At 38.9% G+C, this 21,990-nt stretch overlaps 2 protein-coding genes across 10 annotated transcripts; both read right to left on the bottom strand.

The window, feature by feature from the left end:
• Window positions 1-4,170: 4,170 nt before the first annotated feature.
• LOC133709881 (uncharacterized) lies at window positions 4,171-6,741 on the bottom strand. Of its 9 annotated transcripts, none has more exons than XM_062135839.1 (4): window positions 6,486-6,741; window positions 5,957-6,142; window positions 5,641-5,723; window positions 4,171-5,523 (listed from the first exon to the last, which is right to left on the bottom strand). In XM_062135839.1, the coding sequence occupies exon 4, from the start codon at window positions 5,468-5,470 to the stop codon at window positions 4,343-4,345; it is 1,128 nt and encodes a 375-aa protein (XP_061991823.1). In that variant the 5' UTR covers window positions 5,471-5,523; window positions 5,641-5,723; window positions 5,957-6,142; window positions 6,486-6,741; the 3' UTR covers window positions 4,171-4,342. The 9 variants fall into 9 exon arrangements, with proteins under 9 accessions (XP_061991823.1, XP_061991839.1, XP_061991815.1 ...); XM_062135855.1 differs by having other exon boundaries at window positions 5,614-5,711; XM_062135831.1 differs by having other exon boundaries at window positions 5,641-5,711.
• Window positions 6,742-7,331: 590 nt separating this feature from the next.
• LOC133709934 (auxin-responsive protein IAA29-like) lies at window positions 7,332-8,627 on the bottom strand. Its single transcript, XM_062135898.1, has 3 exons — window positions 8,193-8,627; window positions 7,754-8,080; window positions 7,332-7,602 (listed from the first exon to the last, which is right to left on the bottom strand). The coding sequence occupies exons 1-3, from the start codon at window positions 8,465-8,467 to the stop codon at window positions 7,551-7,553; spliced, it is 654 nt and encodes a 217-aa protein (XP_061991882.1). The 5' UTR covers window positions 8,468-8,627; the 3' UTR covers window positions 7,332-7,550.
• Window positions 8,628-21,990: the final 13,363 nt, after the last annotated feature.

Here is a 21,990-nt window from a genome sequence, read left to right as displayed (position 1 = left end):
ACAGCGTACTAAGATGGGTCCACAACGACGAATGGGAATTTATGTTGGATATGAATCTCCAACGATCGTCCGCTACCTTGAACCCTTGACAGGCGATCTCTTTACCGCTAGATTTGCGGATTGTCACTTTGATGAGACAGTCTTCCCCTCGTTAGGGGGAGATAAGAACACATCTGTTCAACAGGAACGACAGGAATTGTCGTGGTCTGTCCCCACTATGTCTCATCTCGATCCCCGTACCGCACAGTCCGAACTTGAAGTGCGAAGAATAATCGAGCTCCAGAACGTAGCAGACACTCTGCCTGATGCGTTTTCTGATGTTGCCAAAGTGACGAGATCACACATACCTGCTGCAAACGTGCCTGCAAGGATCGATGTCCCAAATACTGGACATCACGCCTCTCCTGTGACACCAGGAGATGGCGCCATTGCCCAACAGGGCAATGATGTGGCATCTATGGCCGCAGGTCCCGCAAGAAAGCGCGGTAGACCGATTGGTTCGAAGGATACTCGCCCTAGAAAGAGAGCGAATGAGGCACAAACAAATCCTTTGATCATCGATACTCAAAATCCGTCCCATGAGAATGTTCCGGATTATGGTTATGTCCAAGAGACATCATTGGGGGACGCCTCAATGTCAGAACCTATCCCTGAGAACGTAGAGATCTCTGTTAATTACACTAGTGTACATGGGACATGGGAAAGAAACTCCATCATCATTGATGATGTATTCGCGTATTCAGTGGCGGGTGAGATTATTGAGACCGATGACATCGAACCACGCTCCGTTGATGAATGCCAACGTAGAGCTGATTGGCCAAAGTGGAAAGATGCGATCCAGGCAGAACTTGATTCTCTAGCGAAAAGAAAGGTATTCGGACCGGTTGTGCCAATACCGCCCAACACCAAACCAGTTGGTCACAAATGGGTATTCGTTAGAAAGCGTAATGAGAAAAACGAGATTGTAAGGTACAAAGCTCGCCTTGTGGCGCAAGGTTTCTCACAACGCCCTGGAATCGACTACGAATAGACCTATTCTCCCGTAATGGACGTCATAACGTTCCGCTACCTTGTCAGTTTGGTAGTTTCCGAAAAACTGAACATGCAGCTTATGGATGTGGTTACTGCGTATCTATATGGGGATCTAGATACGGAAATATACATGAAGATTCCAGACGGAATTCAGTTACCCAAATCAAGTGGCTCTAAACCACGGAGCGCGTTTGCGATTAGATTGAAACGCTCACTATATGGATTGAAACAATCTGGACGGATGTGGTATAACCGTCTAAGTGACTACTTGATTGGAAAGGGATATGTCAACAATGAACTATGCCCATGTGTGTTCATACAAAGGACAAGTTCCGGATTTGCAATAGTAGCGGTTTATGTCGATGACATGAACATAATTGGCACCCTTAAAGAGTTAAGGGAAACCGCTGAACACTTGAAATCCGAGTTTGAGATGAAAGATCTTGGGAAAACACGGTTTTGCCTCGGTTTAGAACTTGAGCACCGTAGAGATGGTATCCTGATTCATCAATCAGTTTATACCCAAAAGATGCTTAGGCGTTTCAACACTGATAAGATTAAGCCTTCAAGCACCCCAATGGTCGTCCGTAGTCTTGATCCAAAGAAGGATCAATTTCGTCCAAAAGATGACGATGAAGAAGTGCTAGAGGCAGAGGTGCCCTACCTAAGTGCAATAGGCGCATTATTGTACTTAGCTCAATGCACAAGACCGGATATCTCATTCGCTGTGAACTTGCTAGCTAGATATAGCTCTGCGCCTACACGACGCCATTGGACTGGTGTTAAAGATATCTTTCAATACCTAAGTGGTACGATCGATATGGGCTTGTTCTATCCCTATAGAGAGAAGATGGATTCGGACCCATCAAGTGCCAGGGACGCCACACATGGTGGACTGCGTCCCCTATCCCCATCCCAAAACGATATAAGTGTTTTGGAAGGTTTTGCTGATGCTGGGTACCTCTCTGACCCACACAAAGGTCGCTCCCAAACTGGTTATGTTTTCACCATGGGAAAAACCGCGATATCTTGGAGGTCTACAAAACAGACCTTAGTCGCTACTTCTTCGAATCATGCAGAGATTATTGCTCTTCACGAAGCAGTTCGTGAATGTATATGGCTTCGATCCATAGTTACGCATATTCGAAGCAATTGTGGTTTGAAGTCTACCACAGATGAGCCAACGAGTATTTATGAGGATAATGCTGCTTGCATTGAACAAATGAAGCAAGGATACATCAAAGGCGACAACACCAAGCATATATCGCCCAAATTCTTCTACAATCAGCAACAACAGAAACTCCTCAAGATCAAAGTGAACCAGGTTCGATCTGAGGACAATGAGGCAGACTTGTTTACTAAGTCATTGCCCAAATCCACGTTCGAGAAACATGTGGCAAGAATTGGCTTGCAGAAATTATCTGAACTCCCATGATCGTAGTCATCAGGGGGAGGCGCAGACATCAGGGGGAGATGTCTACATGTTCACCTCGAAACGTGAAGGGTGTGTTGTGCTCTTTTTCCCCTTCGACCGAGGTTATTTTTGTCCCACTGGGTTTTTGTTACTCGGCAAGGTTTTTAATGAGGCAACGAGAGAAGCACCGCGTTTGGACAACACAAGGGGGAGTGTTTAAGGATATCTCTATTTGTGTTTGGCCCAAACTCTAGGTTACTTGACCTAGTGGTAATAGGGTTAAATTAGAAGGATCTAGATTCCTATTCAATGTACGATTACTTTCCTTGTACGATTGAGATTCTATGCATTGTAATCCTCTATATAAAGAGGCCCCTATTATCAATGAGAATACACAGTAAATTCCTCTCAATTTCAGTTTCTCTACAACAATGAGTTAGTTTAGGCTAATTAAGCTTAGGATTAAGATCAAATAAAAAATCACATGGGCTACAGGCTAGGTTCCCCATAGTGATCCTCCGTCCTTGGCTCTAACCGTCTTGATCACCTGCATGAAGTAAACGAAAATCATGATAAATAATAATGTAACTCACTTTTGCTAGGGCTGTCAATGGGTCGTGTCGGGTTGGGTTCGTGTCGGGTCAAGGTATTTGTCGTGTCGCAAAATACAAACTCAAACCCAACCCATTTAATAATCGTGTCAAAAATTTAAACCCAAACCCAACCTATTTATTAAACGGGTTACCCGTTTCCAACCCGCTTAACCCATTTAACAAATATATCGTGTTGTGTTAGATAAAATGACCCAATATGCGACCCATTTAATTAAAAAAATGCATAAATTGATTAAATTCACTAAAAACTCCACAAGACGAAGAATATAAGTAATTATATATATTTATAAATAATTAAATCCAATAATTATAAACCAAAATATTTCAAATTGTCTAATCCTATAATCAAATACTTCCAACATCCAAAATTTCAAGAAGAAGTATAGCATAATCGGGTTATACGGGTTCACTTCGTGTTGGCGGGTTGACCCGTGGCCGACCCATTTATTAAATGGGTCATGGCGGGTTGACCCACGGCTGACCCGCTTTTTAATCGTGCGGGTTCAACCCGCTTTATTTCTTGCGGGTTTCGAGTCGTGTTATCGGATCGTGTCGGAATTGACAGCCCTAACTTTTGCATAAATGTTAAATGAGAAATACTAGAATCCAACTTTGGAGAATATCCCAGAAAGGAAGGAACATATTCTTACTCAAAGCACAAGCAAATCAACAATTGCACGTCTCCAGATAGGTGGAAAATAATTGTGATGATTCATGATTCCTGGCTAGGATTCTGGACAAAGTTTGAATACACAGAATCAAGAAAACGTAATGTTGGTCTATGTAGTTGGACCGCAATTCTCACTTTCAAGTTCACTATGGCAAAAAAGATTGTAGTTGGATTTCCTACCCTCTTTCTTAAACGCTAGAGGCTACATTAACTTCAGGCATTATTACAGGAAATGGAACAAGAATCGTTCAATTCACTGAATTTGCAACTTGAAAGTAGAAAAGGCGGTTAGAAGTTGTTCTATTTGAAACCTTAAAAATTCGGTGGTGGTTGGAAAATTCCTGGTAAAGGACTATTTCAATCCCCCTTTATCAGAAAAACATGGTGGTTCTTCAAGAATCTCACTTTCAGTCACTTTGAGTATGAGAAAGCAAATCATGTCTGAGATAAAAGAAAATATTCGATTGTCCGTAGGTGAATTTGATTCTCTCACAAGTCATAAACGTCGTAATCTCACCAACTTGGCACTGTAGACTATCTGAGTTTCCTAAAAAAATAACTAGATCAGAATAACTACTTTCATTAGAATAGTTAGAAGGGCTACCAGTCCTTTTATCTGATACAGCCTCCAGGGAGAAGAAACCTAAACTTGTCTGCATTCTTTATCAAATAAGCAGGAAGATGAACTGCAGAAGCTGATTTGGGAATCGATCCCATCTTCTTAATCAAGTCCTTGAATGTGTACTCTTCAGGCAACATATCGAAAAGATCGTCTCCTTGACAAATGAGCCTCTGTATTCTTCTATAATCCAGAAAATCTCTCCGCCTCACACGGTCTGCGTGGCTATAAGCAGTCATTTTGAACACAAAGTCATCAATGTGCCGAAAGCAAAAACTACAATGCCATCCCGCATCAGAGAGCATGTCATCAGTTTGCCGGGTATGCTGGTATTTGGTATTCGGGTTGTAGATCTGAGCTGTAGCCCGCCAGCTGCTAAAGTCCACCGGGAACTCAAATGAGTACATGTAGTGCTTCAGCTCAAGATGCATTTTAGAAGGGATCCCATCACACCATTGCAATAGTTTCAAAGTCTGCGAGCTAGGGATCTCATCAGTATCTGACATTATCACGACATCGCCATAGGAAATCCCTGCATGCTGAAGTAAAGCATTCATAGCTACACGTTGCTTTCTCTCAAGTTTGAAGGGGTTTGCATGTGAACCTCGGCGTAGAGTTCTTCCAGGAAAGGCATAGTGGATGATTTTTTCCTCAGCAAAGGCAAACCTGTTCCGATTTGAAGCAAAGTAGAGAGGTTTTGGGATTCCAGTGAAAGTACTATTTGACTCGATGATTACAAATTTTGTGACATATGGATAAAGTTCATGCCACCTGATATCAAGCAAGTCTAATTCATTGCTGAAGATGATGGCATCAAAAATACGGCGTGGGGTGGCACGCAGAGACCAGCCATGAAGGCGGCAAAGATGGTCCATACTTACATTTTCTGCATAGTAGTGTGGCAGCTGTATGAACGGAGCTGGAGGCTTATCCCAAAGTGGCCGGAAGAAATATGTAACTTTCCGGTGATCAGTATAGAGTCCAAATATACATGCAGGCACAAATATCAACAGTAACAGACAAAAGAACTTGCGTGGAGTCCGTCTGGAAGTAGGACGAAGAGGAAGAGTTCGTGGTGCCATGCCTTGAAGGACGATTACGAGAGGTTTAGTGTTTAACATGTTTGCCCCAACTCAACTACAAACACAATCATAGCTCTAACAACCTTGATCACCTGGGACAAAGTAAACGAAAATCATGATAAATAATGTGTAAATTTGAGTGTCAAATGAGAAATACTAGAATATCCAGCAGTGGAGAATACCCCAAAAAGGAAGGAACATATTCTTACTCAAAGAACAAGCAAATCAACAATTGCACGTCTCCAGATACATGGGAAAAAATTGTCACGATTCATGATACCTGGGTAGGATTCTACACAAAGTTGGAATCAAGAAAACATAATTTTGGTCATCTAGTCTGGTATCTAACGTACACACATCATTTGTGGCCTTTGATTTCTGGAATCAAAGTCACTTTGAGAAGCTTTTAGAAGACACACACACACACACACACACACATATATATATATATATATATATATATATATATATATATATATATATATATATATATATATATATAATAAAACACAGTCAAAGCATAACCTCTCTCAGTTAAACCGACCCATAGATAAGCTACCCCATCAAAACAGATCAACTGCTGCATTACTTTCCCTCAGGCCAGAATCCCTTCACACATTTTTCTACAAAAAAAAAGGACTTCACTTCCATCTCATCAACTGCTTTCGAAACAACTTCCCCATCCACAAAGCTTTTCAACTGCAAGTCAATCTGAAACCTTAATCTGATCATCATTTTAACCTTTGACCAATCACTCGTAATAAATAGCATCGAATCGAAAGAACTAGAGTACTAGACCCAGCTGGGGTAACCAAAACCACCAAAGCAAGTAAGGTTTCCATAAATTGACTGTCTTTACCCATTGTTCATCTCCATCCACTAAACCAAATTACAAACAAAAACTTATGGTTCCGAATTAATCGGGTTTAATTCCAAGCTGTCAACCCAGTTTTGACTTATTTACACAAGATCATAAATATAGCTATAATTTCCAAAAAGACTAGACTAGAATTCAAACCAGAATAGACCCAGAAAGAAAGTTTGAATACTTTACCATATAAAAAAGCTAGCTTGGCCTTGTTGATGTAGAAGTGGGCTATGGACGCATTGCCTGCCTCCAAGAGGGAGAGAGAGATTTTAGGGAAACCCAGAGAGGGAGAGGGAGAGGGAGAGAAGCTCGGAGACAATAGAGTGTGGGGTGGGGGAACGACGATCACATGCTTATGGAGCTGATCACGTGCGGACAATCCAGTGAAGAAGCGGCACCTAGGAGCCTTTGGATCACACGGAATCGGCTACGTGGGCTTTGTTGTCACCGCTGGGACGTGGCTGTGTGTTTGGAGTGTAGTCGGATTTGGACATTTCGCTCTATCCAGCAAAGGTGACCTATTTGCCCATTGTGTGAGCTCAGCCGAAACCGAAACATTATACTGCATGCTAGTTGCTATCTATCTATACTTTAACTGTCGATGCATTGAAGAATTTTCTATAAAATTTAAACGTAAACTGATAGTAAACAGCTGTATTTTATAAATAATGGGATTTGAACATGGCAATTTAAACTTTAAAAGTGACATAGTTGCTCTCAAAACAGTAGCCCACAAAGGCATTTGAGAACCCATTCGTAAGCCCAATAAGTAATTGGGTAAAAGATGCCCAACAAATTGATCCAGAAAAGGCCCAACCGTGTCCACAGCACAAAAGAGAGATGTACCTCTTTTGGATTTGTGTTGCCATCCTAGGAGTACACATTTGTTAATCAAAATAGATTAATTCTAAGTTCCTCCTCGATTGTATGCTTTCTGATTCATCGAATAAAAGTCCTCGATTACAATTCTTTAGACTTTGGTAACTTTGGCACATTTTTACTATAAAAAAAAGTACTTGACAAACACATAAATAACAAGGAAAGCAAATTTAGATAAATATATAAACATGTTCCTATTGTGGGCTAAGGTTGATCCACATGTTACACAACCGATGATTAATTAGCTAGGATAATGCTCTACATAAACTATATTATACATCAGTCCCTCCAATCCAGGTACTACCTAGCTAGCTACTGCTAGACCAAAATAGTCCATTTTGATGACCCCCAAAATAGTCCTCTAATCCTCCACTAGTCTCCCCTCTTAAGCAATTTGAGTCGTTGCACAGACCGCACGAAAGTTCTGCATAATCAAAATTGTAAAGATGAGTACTAATCAATCAAAATTTCTACTATACTACGACATAAATACAAAATCTGATAGTGTATAAGTCATAAAATTAATCAATTAGATAGATAATTAATAATAATATTAGAGGGTATTTTTTTTATACCTCCAAGGTACATCTTGATCATGAGCAAGAAGCCAGTCTCCTTCCCTGTCTTGATAAGTGAGTTTATAATTGTCTGAATCTATCTCACATTTGTCAAACATGTGCATCAAGGTTCTTAGGAGTGTTTGGAAATTTTGATGTTGGCTCAAGTTAATCTTTCTTGCTATTCCAACTCCCTCCATTTTCACCTTCACAAATGTAGAGTTTCCGCCATTAATCCCAACTGTCCGATAACGACGGCCACCGCCGTCGCCGTGGATGTGAAAGCTAGTCTCCTTCTTCCATGACTTAATGGGCGGCCAACCCACCAGTCCATCTTCCTCATTTCTATTAATAATAAAACCAAATAACATTAGTTTTTTATACGACTATTCATGTCGGATGCAATGAGAGTCGTAATAGGCAAGTAAAAGAACGAGGAGTGTCTAGTATTACGTACTTGATCATAATGGTGTAACGAGAACTATGTTTGGTGTCATCTTCGTCGTCGTCGTTTGGTTGGTTGTTCCAAAGCAACCAAGGCAGCGTTCGAGGCACGGCTGCTGAGGCATTGCTGGGCTCAAAAGCTTGGGTGAAACTACGCTTCTTGTTCTTGTTGCTGCTGCCGTCACTAATAGTAGGGTGGCAGAGAAAGTCGTTAATGTTCAAGTCGAGGCCGCCTTTGACTGGAAAATTGTTATTGGTTGGAAGAGCGAGACCCAGCTGAAGCTCCATAGCTAGCTAGTAAAACTCCAACAAGAACAAAACAAAGATTGCTCAATAAAATATGGAAGCTACAGTGCGACTTTGAGAGAGAGAGAGAGAGAGAGAGAGAGAGAGAGTTTGGGGTTTAAGGGATCTGGGTTTGTTGAGACTAGGGTTTTAATATAGACAGAGAGGCGGTGAGAGAGAGGAAGAAGAAGAAGAGGCCGAGGGACATGGGACAGTGGGACACGGAAACAGAAGGAGAGGTAGGGAGAGAGGAGGAAGGAGGTGGCTGGGGACATGGGACCAAGGTGTCCGTGTCATTGTTATACTTTTGGCCGACCCAGTTGCCCCGCTGTTAACTTCATTGTTTTCTGAACCAACCCAACACAAAGCTATTTACTATATACAGCAATTGCAGCAGCTATTCACGTAACTCACGAGCAACATCACTTTTAATCTGTTCTTCTTGGAGTAGAGTCGTGTCGTAGACAAGGAGTTTTTATTAACAACATCGAGCCAAGATTCCAAACTCCATGAAACTCAATATATTCGTCACTATGATTATTAATATTTTTTTAACAAAGAACAGTGATCTAGTGACTAGTTTAGTCGGAAGGTTCAATAAATATAGATGTCGCACTTTTAAATCAGTCAGATATAGTAATAGTAGTTAGGCGAGTTAATGAAAAAGTTTACAATATATGTGGATTAGGTACTTTCAAAGTAGTCAAATTTAGTAGTTGGATGAGTTAATGAGAAAGTATATAATGTCGGTGGTTTATTCACTTTTAAATTAGTGAATTCAGTAATTGAGCGAGTTAATGAGAAAGTATATAATACAGATTATTTTTACATGACGCGTCTAACACACTGATTACATTTCAACAAATTAAAATTTAAAATTTAGAACTTATTATGATAATACCACGATACATTGAAAGTATCTTCCTCGATGTACCATGTTAATGTAACCCTTCCATCAAAAATGAAATGGACATGATTGCTCTATAGATTTTATTGTGATTCATCTTACTATTGTTCACTTAACGGGAAAAATAAAACAAAAGGGTCATAGGTGTGTCATGCTTACGTTTTGCTTTTTAAAACTAGGGACGTGTCTAATCAATGTATACTTTTATGTACTAAACTATTCATTTGAATTTATTATGATTTGTCCCTCACCAAACACTAGCTCGACTAATGCTAATGCCTATGATTAGACACGAATTGAAGTTTGATTTAAAAAATTTGATGTACGGCATATATGCAGACAGCTTCTTACAAAATCAACCGCTTAAAAGAGACCGTATCTTTGGGAGCTTCAACATTAATATAAGTCCATTCCCAAAACATGAAGATTAATAATACATACATGGCTTCTTTTTTGCCATTTCATATCATATAATAATACACAAACGATGCATGCAACGAACAACAAATATGTTCCTGTTTGTGATCGATGTTCATCCCAAAGAGATAATCATAGACCTAAAGGGTAACAAAAATTGACAAAACGTACACATATATGTTCCCTATGTGCTTAGTTTTGGTTTATGTTTGGGGGATGAATATGAACCAAGAAAAAAGATTAATAGAAATACAATTAATCTGAGTTTTTGTATGGTCGTTTTAGGAGCTTGACATATGGCTTACAAATCCTCAACAAACCACCATAAAAGAATTGCCTCATTTCAGTCTAGTCGTACTCTCAGCTAAATGCGTAGCTACACACGGGCTTCGCTGGACTACAGCCCACCCCAAATTTTGAAAAAACATTAATTTATAGGGCTGGGCGCGGTGCGGTTCGGGTCGGTTTGGACCTGAAACCGCAACCACACCGCATTATTCGGTAGGCCTATTTTACAAACCGCAACCGCTTTAAAATGGTTTGGACTGCATTTTCGGTTGCACCGTTTTATCGGTGCGGTGCGGTGCGGTTTGCACCCAAACCGCATACTAAAACATGCAACCAAAACCTGGAAATTTGAAAACCTGCAGACTTGAAAATAATAGAAAAATCAACTAAAAACTGAAACTTCTACAAACCAACTACAGAACTACTGATACAATCGGTCTGAATAGATTCAAATTAGTGAATTACACTAATACAAAGCATTTGTTAAAGTTCAAAACTTCAAATTAACCAAATGCAGAAAGTGGGGAAACTGAGAATGGGAGTTCATAATGGTGCCAAATTACAGACCAAAATAAAATGGTAGTCCAACAAGCAAACAAATGCCAAAGTGCCAAACTCAGAGTTGCCGAGTGCCGACTTCAAGCTTCCTCCAAGCAATCCAACTCCTTCACTTCATTCCTCAATGTCACTAACAGCAGATTCCCCTCCATCTGTCCATCAAATTCCCAACAAGTGCAAAGCAGAAAAACAAATAAACCCATCCAAATCAGAAAGCTATCTTACAAATCCAAAGAAACTACAGATTCATATCCTTATAAATGATCGCAGAATTAACAATGCAAAACACAGCTATTTTACAAATCAGGAAGTTCAAAAACAAAAAATTAAAACGGTGAAACCCTTACCAATTTCCAGCTTTTCCAACTCCTCATACATCTGCAGCTCATCTTTGGTTGGTTCCTTATACACATCAAATCCCGCTCCCCTTAGCCAATCACTCAAGCAAACTAATCCCTCAACCATCTTAGGGGTAAGGGAAGCTCTAAAAGGGTCCACGACCCTTTTTCCAAGGCTGAATGCAGCTTCGGACGCCACGGTTGAAGCAGGTACAGCAAACACATCTTTGGCGATTTGGGACAGAATGGGATATCTTTGAGCATTCTCCTTCCACCAAGCCAAAATTTCAAACTTGGGGTTCGAAGGGTCTTCTGAAGCTTCCAATAGATACTTGTCCAACTCATTCTTGATCACCACAACGTCCTTCTCTTGTCGCAAAAGGTTGAATTGATGCAGATTTGCTGCATGACTATCCTCATCAACTTGCTGATGCATAGACTCGATCCTTGGCATTGTCACGTTCCTTGAAGCTGCTGCAGCAGCTGGATATTCGTCTGCAATTGAAGGAAAAGTTGAGAAATTAGTGTATCTATATTTTGTAAACTATCAAAATCAAAAATGTGAGAACAGAAAAAACAAATAAAGAGTAACCTGCATAAAAATCAAACAGCAAGCTCAAGGTTGTCTTCACTTCATCGATCATCACTTCCACACATCCTTGGTCTGCTTGCAGCTTTGGGAAGAAGAATTCAAGATACAATAGTTTGTATCTTGGATCTAAAACCACAGCAATAAGCAAAATTTTGTTAAGATCTTCAAGCTGCAGCCAATACTTGTCAAACTTTTTTTTCATCGAGGTGCCAATGCTAACAAGAAGAGGATCCTCACTAGCTATGCATTTATCAAGCTCACCAACAATTGTGCACATCCAAAGAAGAGGCTCATTAGCAGTTACACGCTTAGTGGTACTAAACTTCAAGGTTGCTTCATAGAAGATCTTGAGAAATTTAACGAGCAAAATTTAACGAGCAAAATTTTGTTAAGATCTTCAAGCTGCAGCCAATACTTGTCAAACTTTTTTTTCATCGAGGTGCCAATGCTAACAAGAAGAGGATCCTCACTAGCTATGCATTTATCAAGCTCACCAACAATTGTGCACATCCAAAGAAGAGGCTCATTAGCAGTTACACGCTTAGTGGTACTATACTTCAAGGTTGCTTCATAGAAGATCTTGAGAAATTTAACGAGCCTTGCTGCCTTTTCCCAATCTGCAGCTCTAGGAGGCCCTTGTCTCTTGATTGCACCCACTCTCTCCTGAAAGTAATTCTCAAATTGCTGATCTTCATCCCCAAGCCTCATAAAAGCTTTCTTATACTTGCATGCAAGATCCAACATGAAGTATGTTGAATTCCATCGTGTGCAAACATCTAAAGGTACAATTCCTCCCTTGTGCTCAACCTTTTCTTGAGATGCGCACTTCCTAAACTTCTCTAATCTTGCAGGTGATGATCTAATGTACTTGACAGAATTCCGAATGCCATCAATGGAGGAGTCTAGCTCCTCCATTCCATCCCTCACAATGAGGTTCAGAATGTGGCAGCAGCATCTCAAATGCAAAAAGCTGCCTCCCAACACCAACTGATTCCAATTTCCTATCTTCTCCTTCATGTAATCTAGGGCCACCTGATTTGGACTTGCATTATCTACAACAATGCTAAAAACCTTATCGATCCCCCACTTAATCAAACAAGATTCAACCAGCTTGCCTATTGTTTTACCCTTGTGATTTGGAATCACACAAAAGTTTAAAATCCTCTTGTGTAGGTTCCAACTAGAGTCTATGAAGTGAGCGGTCAACACCATGTAGTTAATGTTTTGGATACTTGTCCAAGTATCCGTTGTGAGTGAAACCCTTTGCTGACTAGAAGCTAAAAACCCCCTAATTCTCTCCCTCTCAGCCTCGTAAAGCTTCCAAATGTCTCTAGCTATTGTTCTCCTAGAAAGTGGTTTAAATTGAGGCTGAGTCACCTTCATGAATTCTCTAAAACCTTCATTCTCAACAAAAGAAAATGGCAATTCATCACGAACCACCATTTTCGCACAAGCTAGCTTAGAAGTTGTCTTATCATATGCAACAAAAATTAATTTACCTCCAGAATCTGCCGAATCAAATGTCAAGTACTTCTGCCTCTTATTCGGGGCATAAATTGGTGATTTCCTGCACTGGAACATCACGTGTGTCCTCATTGCTGTTGTGCCATTGCTTCTGGAGTCGCTTGCATAGGTTTGGGGGCAGTACTTGCACTTTGAACACCCTGGCTTCATGAAACTCCCATTTGGATTCTTGCATTTCTCGAAATGCTGCCACACAATTGAGCTATTCTTCCGCTTGCTTGTTCCGTCTTGTTGTTCACCTTGTGGGGGAAGTGGTGGACGTGGTGGTACTGGAGCATCACTTTGAACAACTGCAGCACTTGGACTCGGTGCGGGGGTCGTCCCGATGCTAGAGTCTACAGTTCCAGCTGGTGAAAATGTCGGAGTTGAGGAAATCCCTTCCATTATCTGCAAGTAGCCATGAAAAACAATTTGTTTCAATCAACTCTGCAGCAAATCCAAAACAAGACTTCACACTTATCTTCCATAGTTCCATAACTATTTTCCAACGGTCACTTAGCTGGGTATAGCTATCAAATTACTTGATAGTAAACCTATCATTCTATCTCTCTGTTACTATATACTCTGGTGTCAACTGGTTTTGACACAAGAATTGGAAAAAGAAAAAAATTCGAGAGAGACAGAGAAGTGAGAGAACTGACTCATCGTTGAACTATCACACAAACTAGTCACATCAGTCATCACACTCTCATAAGTCATAATCTCATCAAAGTATCAACTGGTTTTGAACACAAGAACTAGAAAAAGAAAAAAATCGAGAGAGACAGAGAAGTGAGAGAACTGAGAAGAGAAGGGAACTCGATCCTTACCGGCGATGGGGTTCTAGCCATGAGAGAAGCTGAGATACTCGAGAGAGAGGCGCCGAGAGAAGCTGAGTCATGCGAGACCACCGCCACCGCAGGCCCGTAGACCACCGTAACTCCGCCGCTCACGATCGCCGGATCTTCAGGCCTTCTCGATTAGGTAACTGTCGTGTCCTCTTTTCGATTAGGTAACTGTCGTGCCTTCTCGATCGCCGGATCTTCAGGCCTTCTCGATGGGTCAGTTTCGATTGAAAAACCGGCGGTGGTGGTAGTTGTGTGAGGCTCACACTGTGAGCGATGATGGAGAGATCGAAAGATGAGGGAAAAAATGAAAAATGAAGGAAACGGCGATCTGCTAAGCTAGGGTAACTTAATGATATTATATATATATATATATATATAAATCATTAAAAATAATTATATATATATAATAATAATAATTCGGTCCGGTGCGGTTCAATGCGGGCGGTTCGCAGCCATGAACCGAAACCGCACCGCAGTGAAGCGGTTCGGTGCGGTTCTCTTCCAAAACGACGTCGTTTTGATCACAATTCGGTTACCGAACTGGAAAAATCGGTTCGGTTCGGTCGGTGCGGTTAGAAAAACCGGTTTATGCCCAGTCCTATTAATTTATAACTTAATTTTAGTTTAAAAAAATCAAATATTAAAAAATAGCCCACCTTAAATTTCTAAAGTTAGCCCATATGTTAATTTTTTTGGGTCATATCTATGTTATTTCTTTGCTTGAAGTATTTGATTGTGTTTTAGTTTCTATTATGCTTTTGATAGACATATTCGTATAAAAAGCTTGCTCTTTTTAGGTAAATTAGGTCATAATAAGAGTTGGCTGAGAATTATGATAAAATTTAATAATTAAAAATTTTTGGTTTTATTCAAGAGCACAAGATAAAATTTGAGTAGATATGTTCTTTTGTCTTAGACTTTTGTTATTGAATTTCTATCAAATGTTATAATGTTGATTTTTTAGATCAGTTAGCTATTTGATTATTTAATATGTAATTAATATATGATGTGGTTTAATTTAAGGAAAGAATAAAACATGTTACTAGTAAAACTTAGGAAAAAAAAAATTTAATTAAGCATTAGTAAATTTTTATTAATTTTTTTTTAACTTACTCTATTTTAAAATCATATCTCCGCCATTGCTCTCAGCCTCCATATGATTGAAGAAGCATAGAAGCAAAACTAGGGTCAGTCGTCGGGGATGTCACGTGACTCGCCGGCAAGGACATGTGAGGCTGGACCAAGACAGCCGCACGAGGCGACGAGACTGAGAAGGTGCCGCCCACATTCGAACAATTAACCCCCTATCAGACGTCATTATCTAAGAACTTGGACTGCCCTGGCCGGCAGCTTAGTTTAGTATGATATCGATCTTAGTTATATATTCTAATGCATGCATGGAACCATTTAAGGGTTCAAACAGCTAAGCTAGACCATGTGTCTGATGGTCCAAACCACGAGGATTAAGAGTACGTGTACGTGTGTGTGACCACTGATTTGATTTGATCGCTAGGGTTTATATGGCAAAGGCCAAACTTTAGACGATCAATGGGGTTGGAAAGGGAGTATTGAAGACTTTGTCTGTGAAAGAGGTCCCCTTCTTTGGAAGTGTGAAATCATACGATCCGATCCAATCCTTTCTTATCTCGCTCTCCCTGGACACATTTCACGGGTATGAACTGAACATGAATGTGATGTATGTGTGATTTGCTCACATCACCTCATAAATTGAATGTCGTTAAAGAGAAAACTCATGTGTGAGTGTCTGGTTTAGCTAATTAAGAAAAAACAAACATCATGATTTTTAAATAGTATTAGCTGTTCGGAGGTAAGACAAAAAATTAAAATTATAGAATCGACATATAAAGTATAAGAATATAAAATAAAATAAATTACGAGTTCCATCAATTATATCGACCATCTATTTAAATTTGAAGGGTGCCATCACTATTATTGACCATTCAGTTGATCTGGCACTGCTTGTCACGAAATACTTACCGTGTGAATCACATTTATAAAGATTACTCACTTGTAATATTTTTTACTTGTCCTTGACTTCAAAGTAGTGATAATGAAATACTTATCGTATGAACCATATTTGCAAATTTTGATTAACAGTCCTTGACTTCACAGTCGTGATCATAAGACTTGAAAATGTTTTTTTTTCTTTAATTTGTGGACTATTATTATGATGAAAAATTCTTCATCGGAAAAATTTCCTTCCTTGAATAACCATAGGAGGAAAAAGCTCTATAATGCACATGCAAAACACGTGTTTAATAAAAGGCATTCTTTAATTTAAGCACAATTTTCAGGCGTCAAATTGGAATTTGGCGAATAGATAAAGAATGAAAGTGATCGAAAATCTAATTCAAATCAATTTTGAAAAGTATCTATATCTAGGCAAGAAGCTTGTTCAAAATACTATATAGTAGGGGGGGGGGGGGGGGTTGGGAAGCTGGGGGGACAAACTATATATTTATGGAACAATAGTCAGATATTGCTTTGTCTTATGATCACGACTTTGAATTCGAGGACAAGTAAATCAAGATTGAAAAGATTCATCTCTATCCGGATTTTTTGTTCTCCACCCTTTCCTGTTGGCCATAAATCCTCCAGAAGATCTAGTTCTTTATTATTCTTTTAGACTTCAATTCACGTGGGAATATGTTCAAGTAGTAATTGTTGGATCAAAATCAATGGAATGGTGTTGCTCTCATGCATCAAATTGTGTCAACTTTAGGGCCACTCAAACGACTAGTTTTCTAACCACTGCAAGTGGCCTAGTGGTTCTTGTCTAGTTGGGTGTGCTCCCCAACCTAGGTTTGAACCCCGAAGCTGTCAAAGACTCAAAGTGGTCAAGCACTGTGCTGCAATGCACAATTGGAGCATTTCACATGCGCCGAAGGGGTTTATCTTGGGTCTAGGAAGCCTTTGGATTTCCTTTAACAAAGTAAAAAAAAAAAAAAAACTAGTTTTCTATCATCTTGAACATTTTTAAACGACTCTCATAATGTGAGTGCAATTTACTCATCATACTAGCTACTATATATAATACGTCTTAAGTTGCAAAAAGTATGAACAATTGGATTTTACAAATACAGATTTGGTCAAATTATTAAGAAAAAGAAGTTTCGATCGATCTTTTGCTTGTAAAGCGAACAAATATTGCTGCAGAAAGTCAAAAATAGGCATCATATGTCAAGAAAAAAGAAGCAGATTGTTTAATAAGCTTTTCAACCCAGTTAATTATCATGTCTGGTTTAGTTTTGGTAAGGCAACTAGGTCCAACTTCAACAAGACATTTACTTTTGCTGCACTCTGCAGTCCACAGCTTCAAAAAGAAAGATGCCATCTTATAATTTCTTCCTCCGTATGAATTTGTTGGTTTCTTGGTAAGACTTTGAATCCTCATTGTCGGGTTTAGGATGATAAGCAATCAAGTGAGAGTGAGTTTTCTTCTAAGCAAAGTTCCTCACTAATTACTATTAGCAACGAAAAAGCGAGGAAATAATCATTTTCTTACTGCTCCTTCATTTCTTTTCTGTGCTTGTCATGGTCTGTTGGTGGGAAATAGACCAGAAACTAAATGCAGATAGTATCTGTCAGTATGACTTGAATTCCAGCCAAGGTGATCATACCAACAAGGCTGGATTTCTTGTTGTGTAGTTAATATATTGCATTATTGCTGGTATCTCATAAATGGGCAATGATATGGAGCCTCAATGAGGCATAAGATTTGTGGTCTCAAATCCTAGGTGTCATGTCATGTAAGTAAATAAAAATTTATTTTCAATTTCATATAATATATTTTACCACATCATACTATTTCAACACCAACTTTACCCTTTTACATTTCCTTTCAGATGTTAGGGGGTGAATCAATTACATTAATGAATTTAATTAGGTGACAAAAAAATATCAACTATTAATTATATATTAATTTAAGAGATATGTTTACAAATTCTTTGATCAATATTTTTCTTCATTTAATTAAATTCTTTCATTTAATTTTTCTTCCCAAATGGCATTAATATATTGAATTATGTGTCAAGAAATAGATGTTAAATTGTGTAAATGGTCAATATCCCAATTGAATTTGGGAAATACTTATGTCTAAATTAAGAGGTAAGAAAAAATTACACGTTAGCAGCCATTAATTAACATCTACAATCTAAATATAAGGAAAAGACAAACAAAAAATAATAAATTCAGATCTAACGTTTAAACCATAGCTACATAAAGAGAAAACAATGAACAAAAGAATAAATACAATCATATGAATATGTATTTTTCACATTATATTTTCAAAATTTGCAGGAACCCAACAAAGGTTGAATTCATATACATGTATTATACAAATCTATTAATCGAATGTACGTGCAAATCTATTGACTGAATTATATCAAATTTTTTCTACTCTTTATCGAAGAAAAAAAATTGTTGTTTAAATCTAAGCATGAGTGTAAAGAAAAAAAGCCAATTTTTTTTTTTTAGAAGAAAGCCAAAATAATTTAGAGTCATTAGATTTTGGAAGGATAAGATGGTCTTTTTCTCAAGAATTACATGACATGATTTGACAAATAAGTGATTTGTGTAGATGACATGGCATGACACCTAAGATTGAGGCCACAAATCTTAGGCCTCCTTGAGGAGAAATTTTTTGAGTGCTCCCGTCAGTCCATGCTGGCATTTGACCTGGTTTGACGAATCAATCAGACATTGACACGTGGTTTTCAATTTATTGAATAAAAATGTAAACTCTTTCTCCCTATTTGGGAAAAGACCATTTCGGGTCCTCCTTGAATGGTCTTTTATTCATTATCTTTTCGTCTTCATCCTCCAACCTCATCATTATCCATAATTTGCAGAACTGTCTTCTGCAACTATAACCAATGTTGGGAGATTGAACCAATTAATCTTAAAATATGTTATATGTCCCTCAATATTAATTGGGTCCTTCAAATCTGAATTGTATTTGGAATTTAATTGGAACAGTTGCAATCCTTCAAAAACTTACTGGATTCAGGAGTTTTTGGATATGAGAGGTCAATCTATGTAATCTAATTGATTTTTCTAGCCAAAAGCTTTGGTCATCAGTGCCGAGGATTTCACCGAGGCTATATCCATAGGTTTGATCGATCTTGCTTTATAATAATTAATCATCAAGTATTTGAATTCAAATCATTACAATTAGAATTTCCAATCTTAAGAGTATAATCCAATGGCTTTTTAAGGATAGGGCAAGTGTAGGAGGAGGATCTTGATGATAGTGTTGATGGGATATAGAGTTCGAGAAAAATTTTCATTAGCAGGATCTGGAATTCTGGACGATCATGAAGAACGAAGCAAAGAGTAAAAGCCTTGAATGGTCTTTTTAACAAATGACTGAGTTAATTAGGTTTTAGTGGAAACCACATGTCAAATTTTCATTGGTGCGTCAAACCACTTGGCAATCCAAGGTGGTTTGACGGGAGCACCTAAAAATTTCTCCTCATTGAGGCCACAAATCATTTTCCCTCATAAATATATATAGGTGGCAAATGCCAGTTTATGAATCAGATGTTGGGTGTCTAAATCAGATGCCATTATGGGCCATAAAACCTTTTACTTTCATCTATTACCCAATTGGCCCATAACACCTATTCAATTATTTTTAGCCCAAGTTTCCGACCTTTCAGTCCAAATTGTGTGTATCACACTTGTTAATGAATCATTTCATTCATTTGCAAGAGTGTTATCCTCCTAAAGTCCTAATACATTGAATTATTGAGCTAGGGATTGCCTGTGGTTGTTGAACTCGCTCTACTCCAGTTAGGAGACGTTTTTGGAGTAGCCTAAAATCGAAAAAACCCTAACACAGCCTTGTCCTTATATTTCTAGACACTTTTGCGTATGGAAATCCGCCGCCTATATTTAGCTGGAGGAAGTGTTTTGTGGATCATGGTAGTCCTTCGGTTCAAAGCTCACTCTCGGTCTAGAGTGATTATAGTACTGAAGGTCTTCTTTTTTAAGCGTACAGTCGTGTACCACATTGTAACAAAAAGAGGTTTAGTAGTAGGGTCTAGTGAGTGCTAATTGAGCAAGAATAATCAGAGACAATGACCCCAAAGTGTGACAAGAATATATCAATATACATCAATTTTCTTGGACATTAATAAGCATTTTTTTATCTTTTTTTTTACATATTGATCATACTGAAAAGAGAGAATCCAAGGAAGATACTCCATTTGTATCATGGAACCAAAAAGTTTGATTTTGAATTGTCATGTAATGGGTAATGTAACCGGGAACTTTGGGGGATGGACTGGCCACTAACAAGCTCATTTTGCAGAGGCATGCAGGACTCAGGAGGTGGGGTTTTGATCGATATACTTGCTAGAATATTGAAGGCTTTGCTTTTACTTTGCAGCTGGTACGTGTAGGATATAGTACGTTATTAACTTATGTGATTCACGATAAAGAGAAGAAAGGTGATATATGATTGTGCAAATAATGGGGTCGATGGTGATGAAGGAATCGTAATCTGCATTCGGAAACTCCAACATATATGCCAGCTTAAAAGTGTGACTGTGTGACTCTAGCTATCTATCTGCTGCATAATGCAGATTTTGAAATTCGTGCATTTGCACAAAAATAATTCACACGAAAAGCTTATACAAAATTTAAAGAAAAACAGAGCTCGAAAATAACATAATAACTCTATCGGAAACACCAATCCCGGCCTGTTATTTTTCGGAAACCTACCAGACATGTTTCTTTTCTGAATTTGAATTTGGAAATAAAAATAGTTCTTCATATATAACTTCTGTAATCATGCAACTTTACTTGAGAATCACATCAAACGAATATTTTACTAGTTGATTCCTAAAGCATTCCATTCTTTTGAGAGAGCAGAGATACATGTCTGAAATCGACAATAACGATTTGATTGCAGCTAGCTTTCATGGCCCTCCATAAAGGAAATCCACCATGCAATTTGAAGCAAAATAACCCTAACTATGGATTGTATGCTCTCACACAAACTTGTCATTTTCTATCCCTCGTCGGATTAATTTGTTTATTTCCTGCACGGAGAATCGAACTTAAGGACAAGAAATGGTGGAGAACTTTACGTGCTGATAATGACTCTGAGAATTAAAGCAAAAATTGCTACAGAAGAGAGAATAATGCACTACTAGTAAGGACCAAAGTAAATGCATGTTATGTTTGAACAAATACGAGCGAGAAATTTCAAACAACAACCTTGCAATTATTATTCTTAATAAACCCAATGTGCGATTCTGTCTCGATCAATTTGCTAATTAGGTTTGAGCTTTTCTTTTTCGGAATAACTAATAAGTTTGTGTTAACGTTAGTGACCGAGGGGTCTCTAGTTAGCTTTAAAGAGAGAGAACGACACAAGAAGTATAGTGGTTCGCCTCCGCATGAGCAGGAGACTACGTCCACTTGAATGTTTAACTAGTGTGTTCGGTCCTTGCGGCCCAAAGGGATTACATGAGATGTAATGGGATGTATGAATTAGATTGGGTTTAAGTGGGAGGAGGCATTCCTTTTATAGGTGAAGGAAGCCATCTCCTTTACATGGTTTTCGATGTGGGACAAGCAAACAACTATTCCAGTTAGAAATGCCTAGTTGCGGAGGCAACTTGGCAAGGCCGGAAAAGTGGCTTCTCGGCGGCGGATTTGGGATTTCTGGATACCGTAGCGTAGCTTGAACATAGGGCTACAAGATGCAAGTAGCGGTTGGGTCTCTCCATGGCTTGTGGGTGTCCCAAAGAGGGTGTTAATTATGCTTGGTGATGTAGGGAACTAGCTTGCTAGTGTAGGTATAAACAAGTCCCCGAAGTCCCCGAGTAAGAGTAGCTTCTTGGTTGGGGAGTTCAAATCATGAAGTCATCAAGCATAAGTAATACCCGAGAGGCGCACGGCCCCTACAAGTCCCCGAGCTCCGCAAGCAAGAAGGGACTCGCTATCCTGTATCACAAAAGACAAAAATTCGTATATGTAGTTACATCGGAGGTGCACTAATGTATGAAGTGCATGAGATAATGGGGCGTCGCCCTGCCGCATGG

Source organism: Rosa rugosa, chromosome 1 (assembly GCF_958449725.1).
Source record: "Rosa rugosa chromosome 1, drRosRugo1.1, whole genome shotgun sequence".
Taxonomy (NCBI): Eukaryota; Viridiplantae; Streptophyta; class Magnoliopsida; order Rosales; family Rosaceae; genus Rosa; species Rosa rugosa.
Note: the sequence above shows the minus strand (reverse complement) of the source record. Positions and strands in the feature narration are given on the sequence as shown.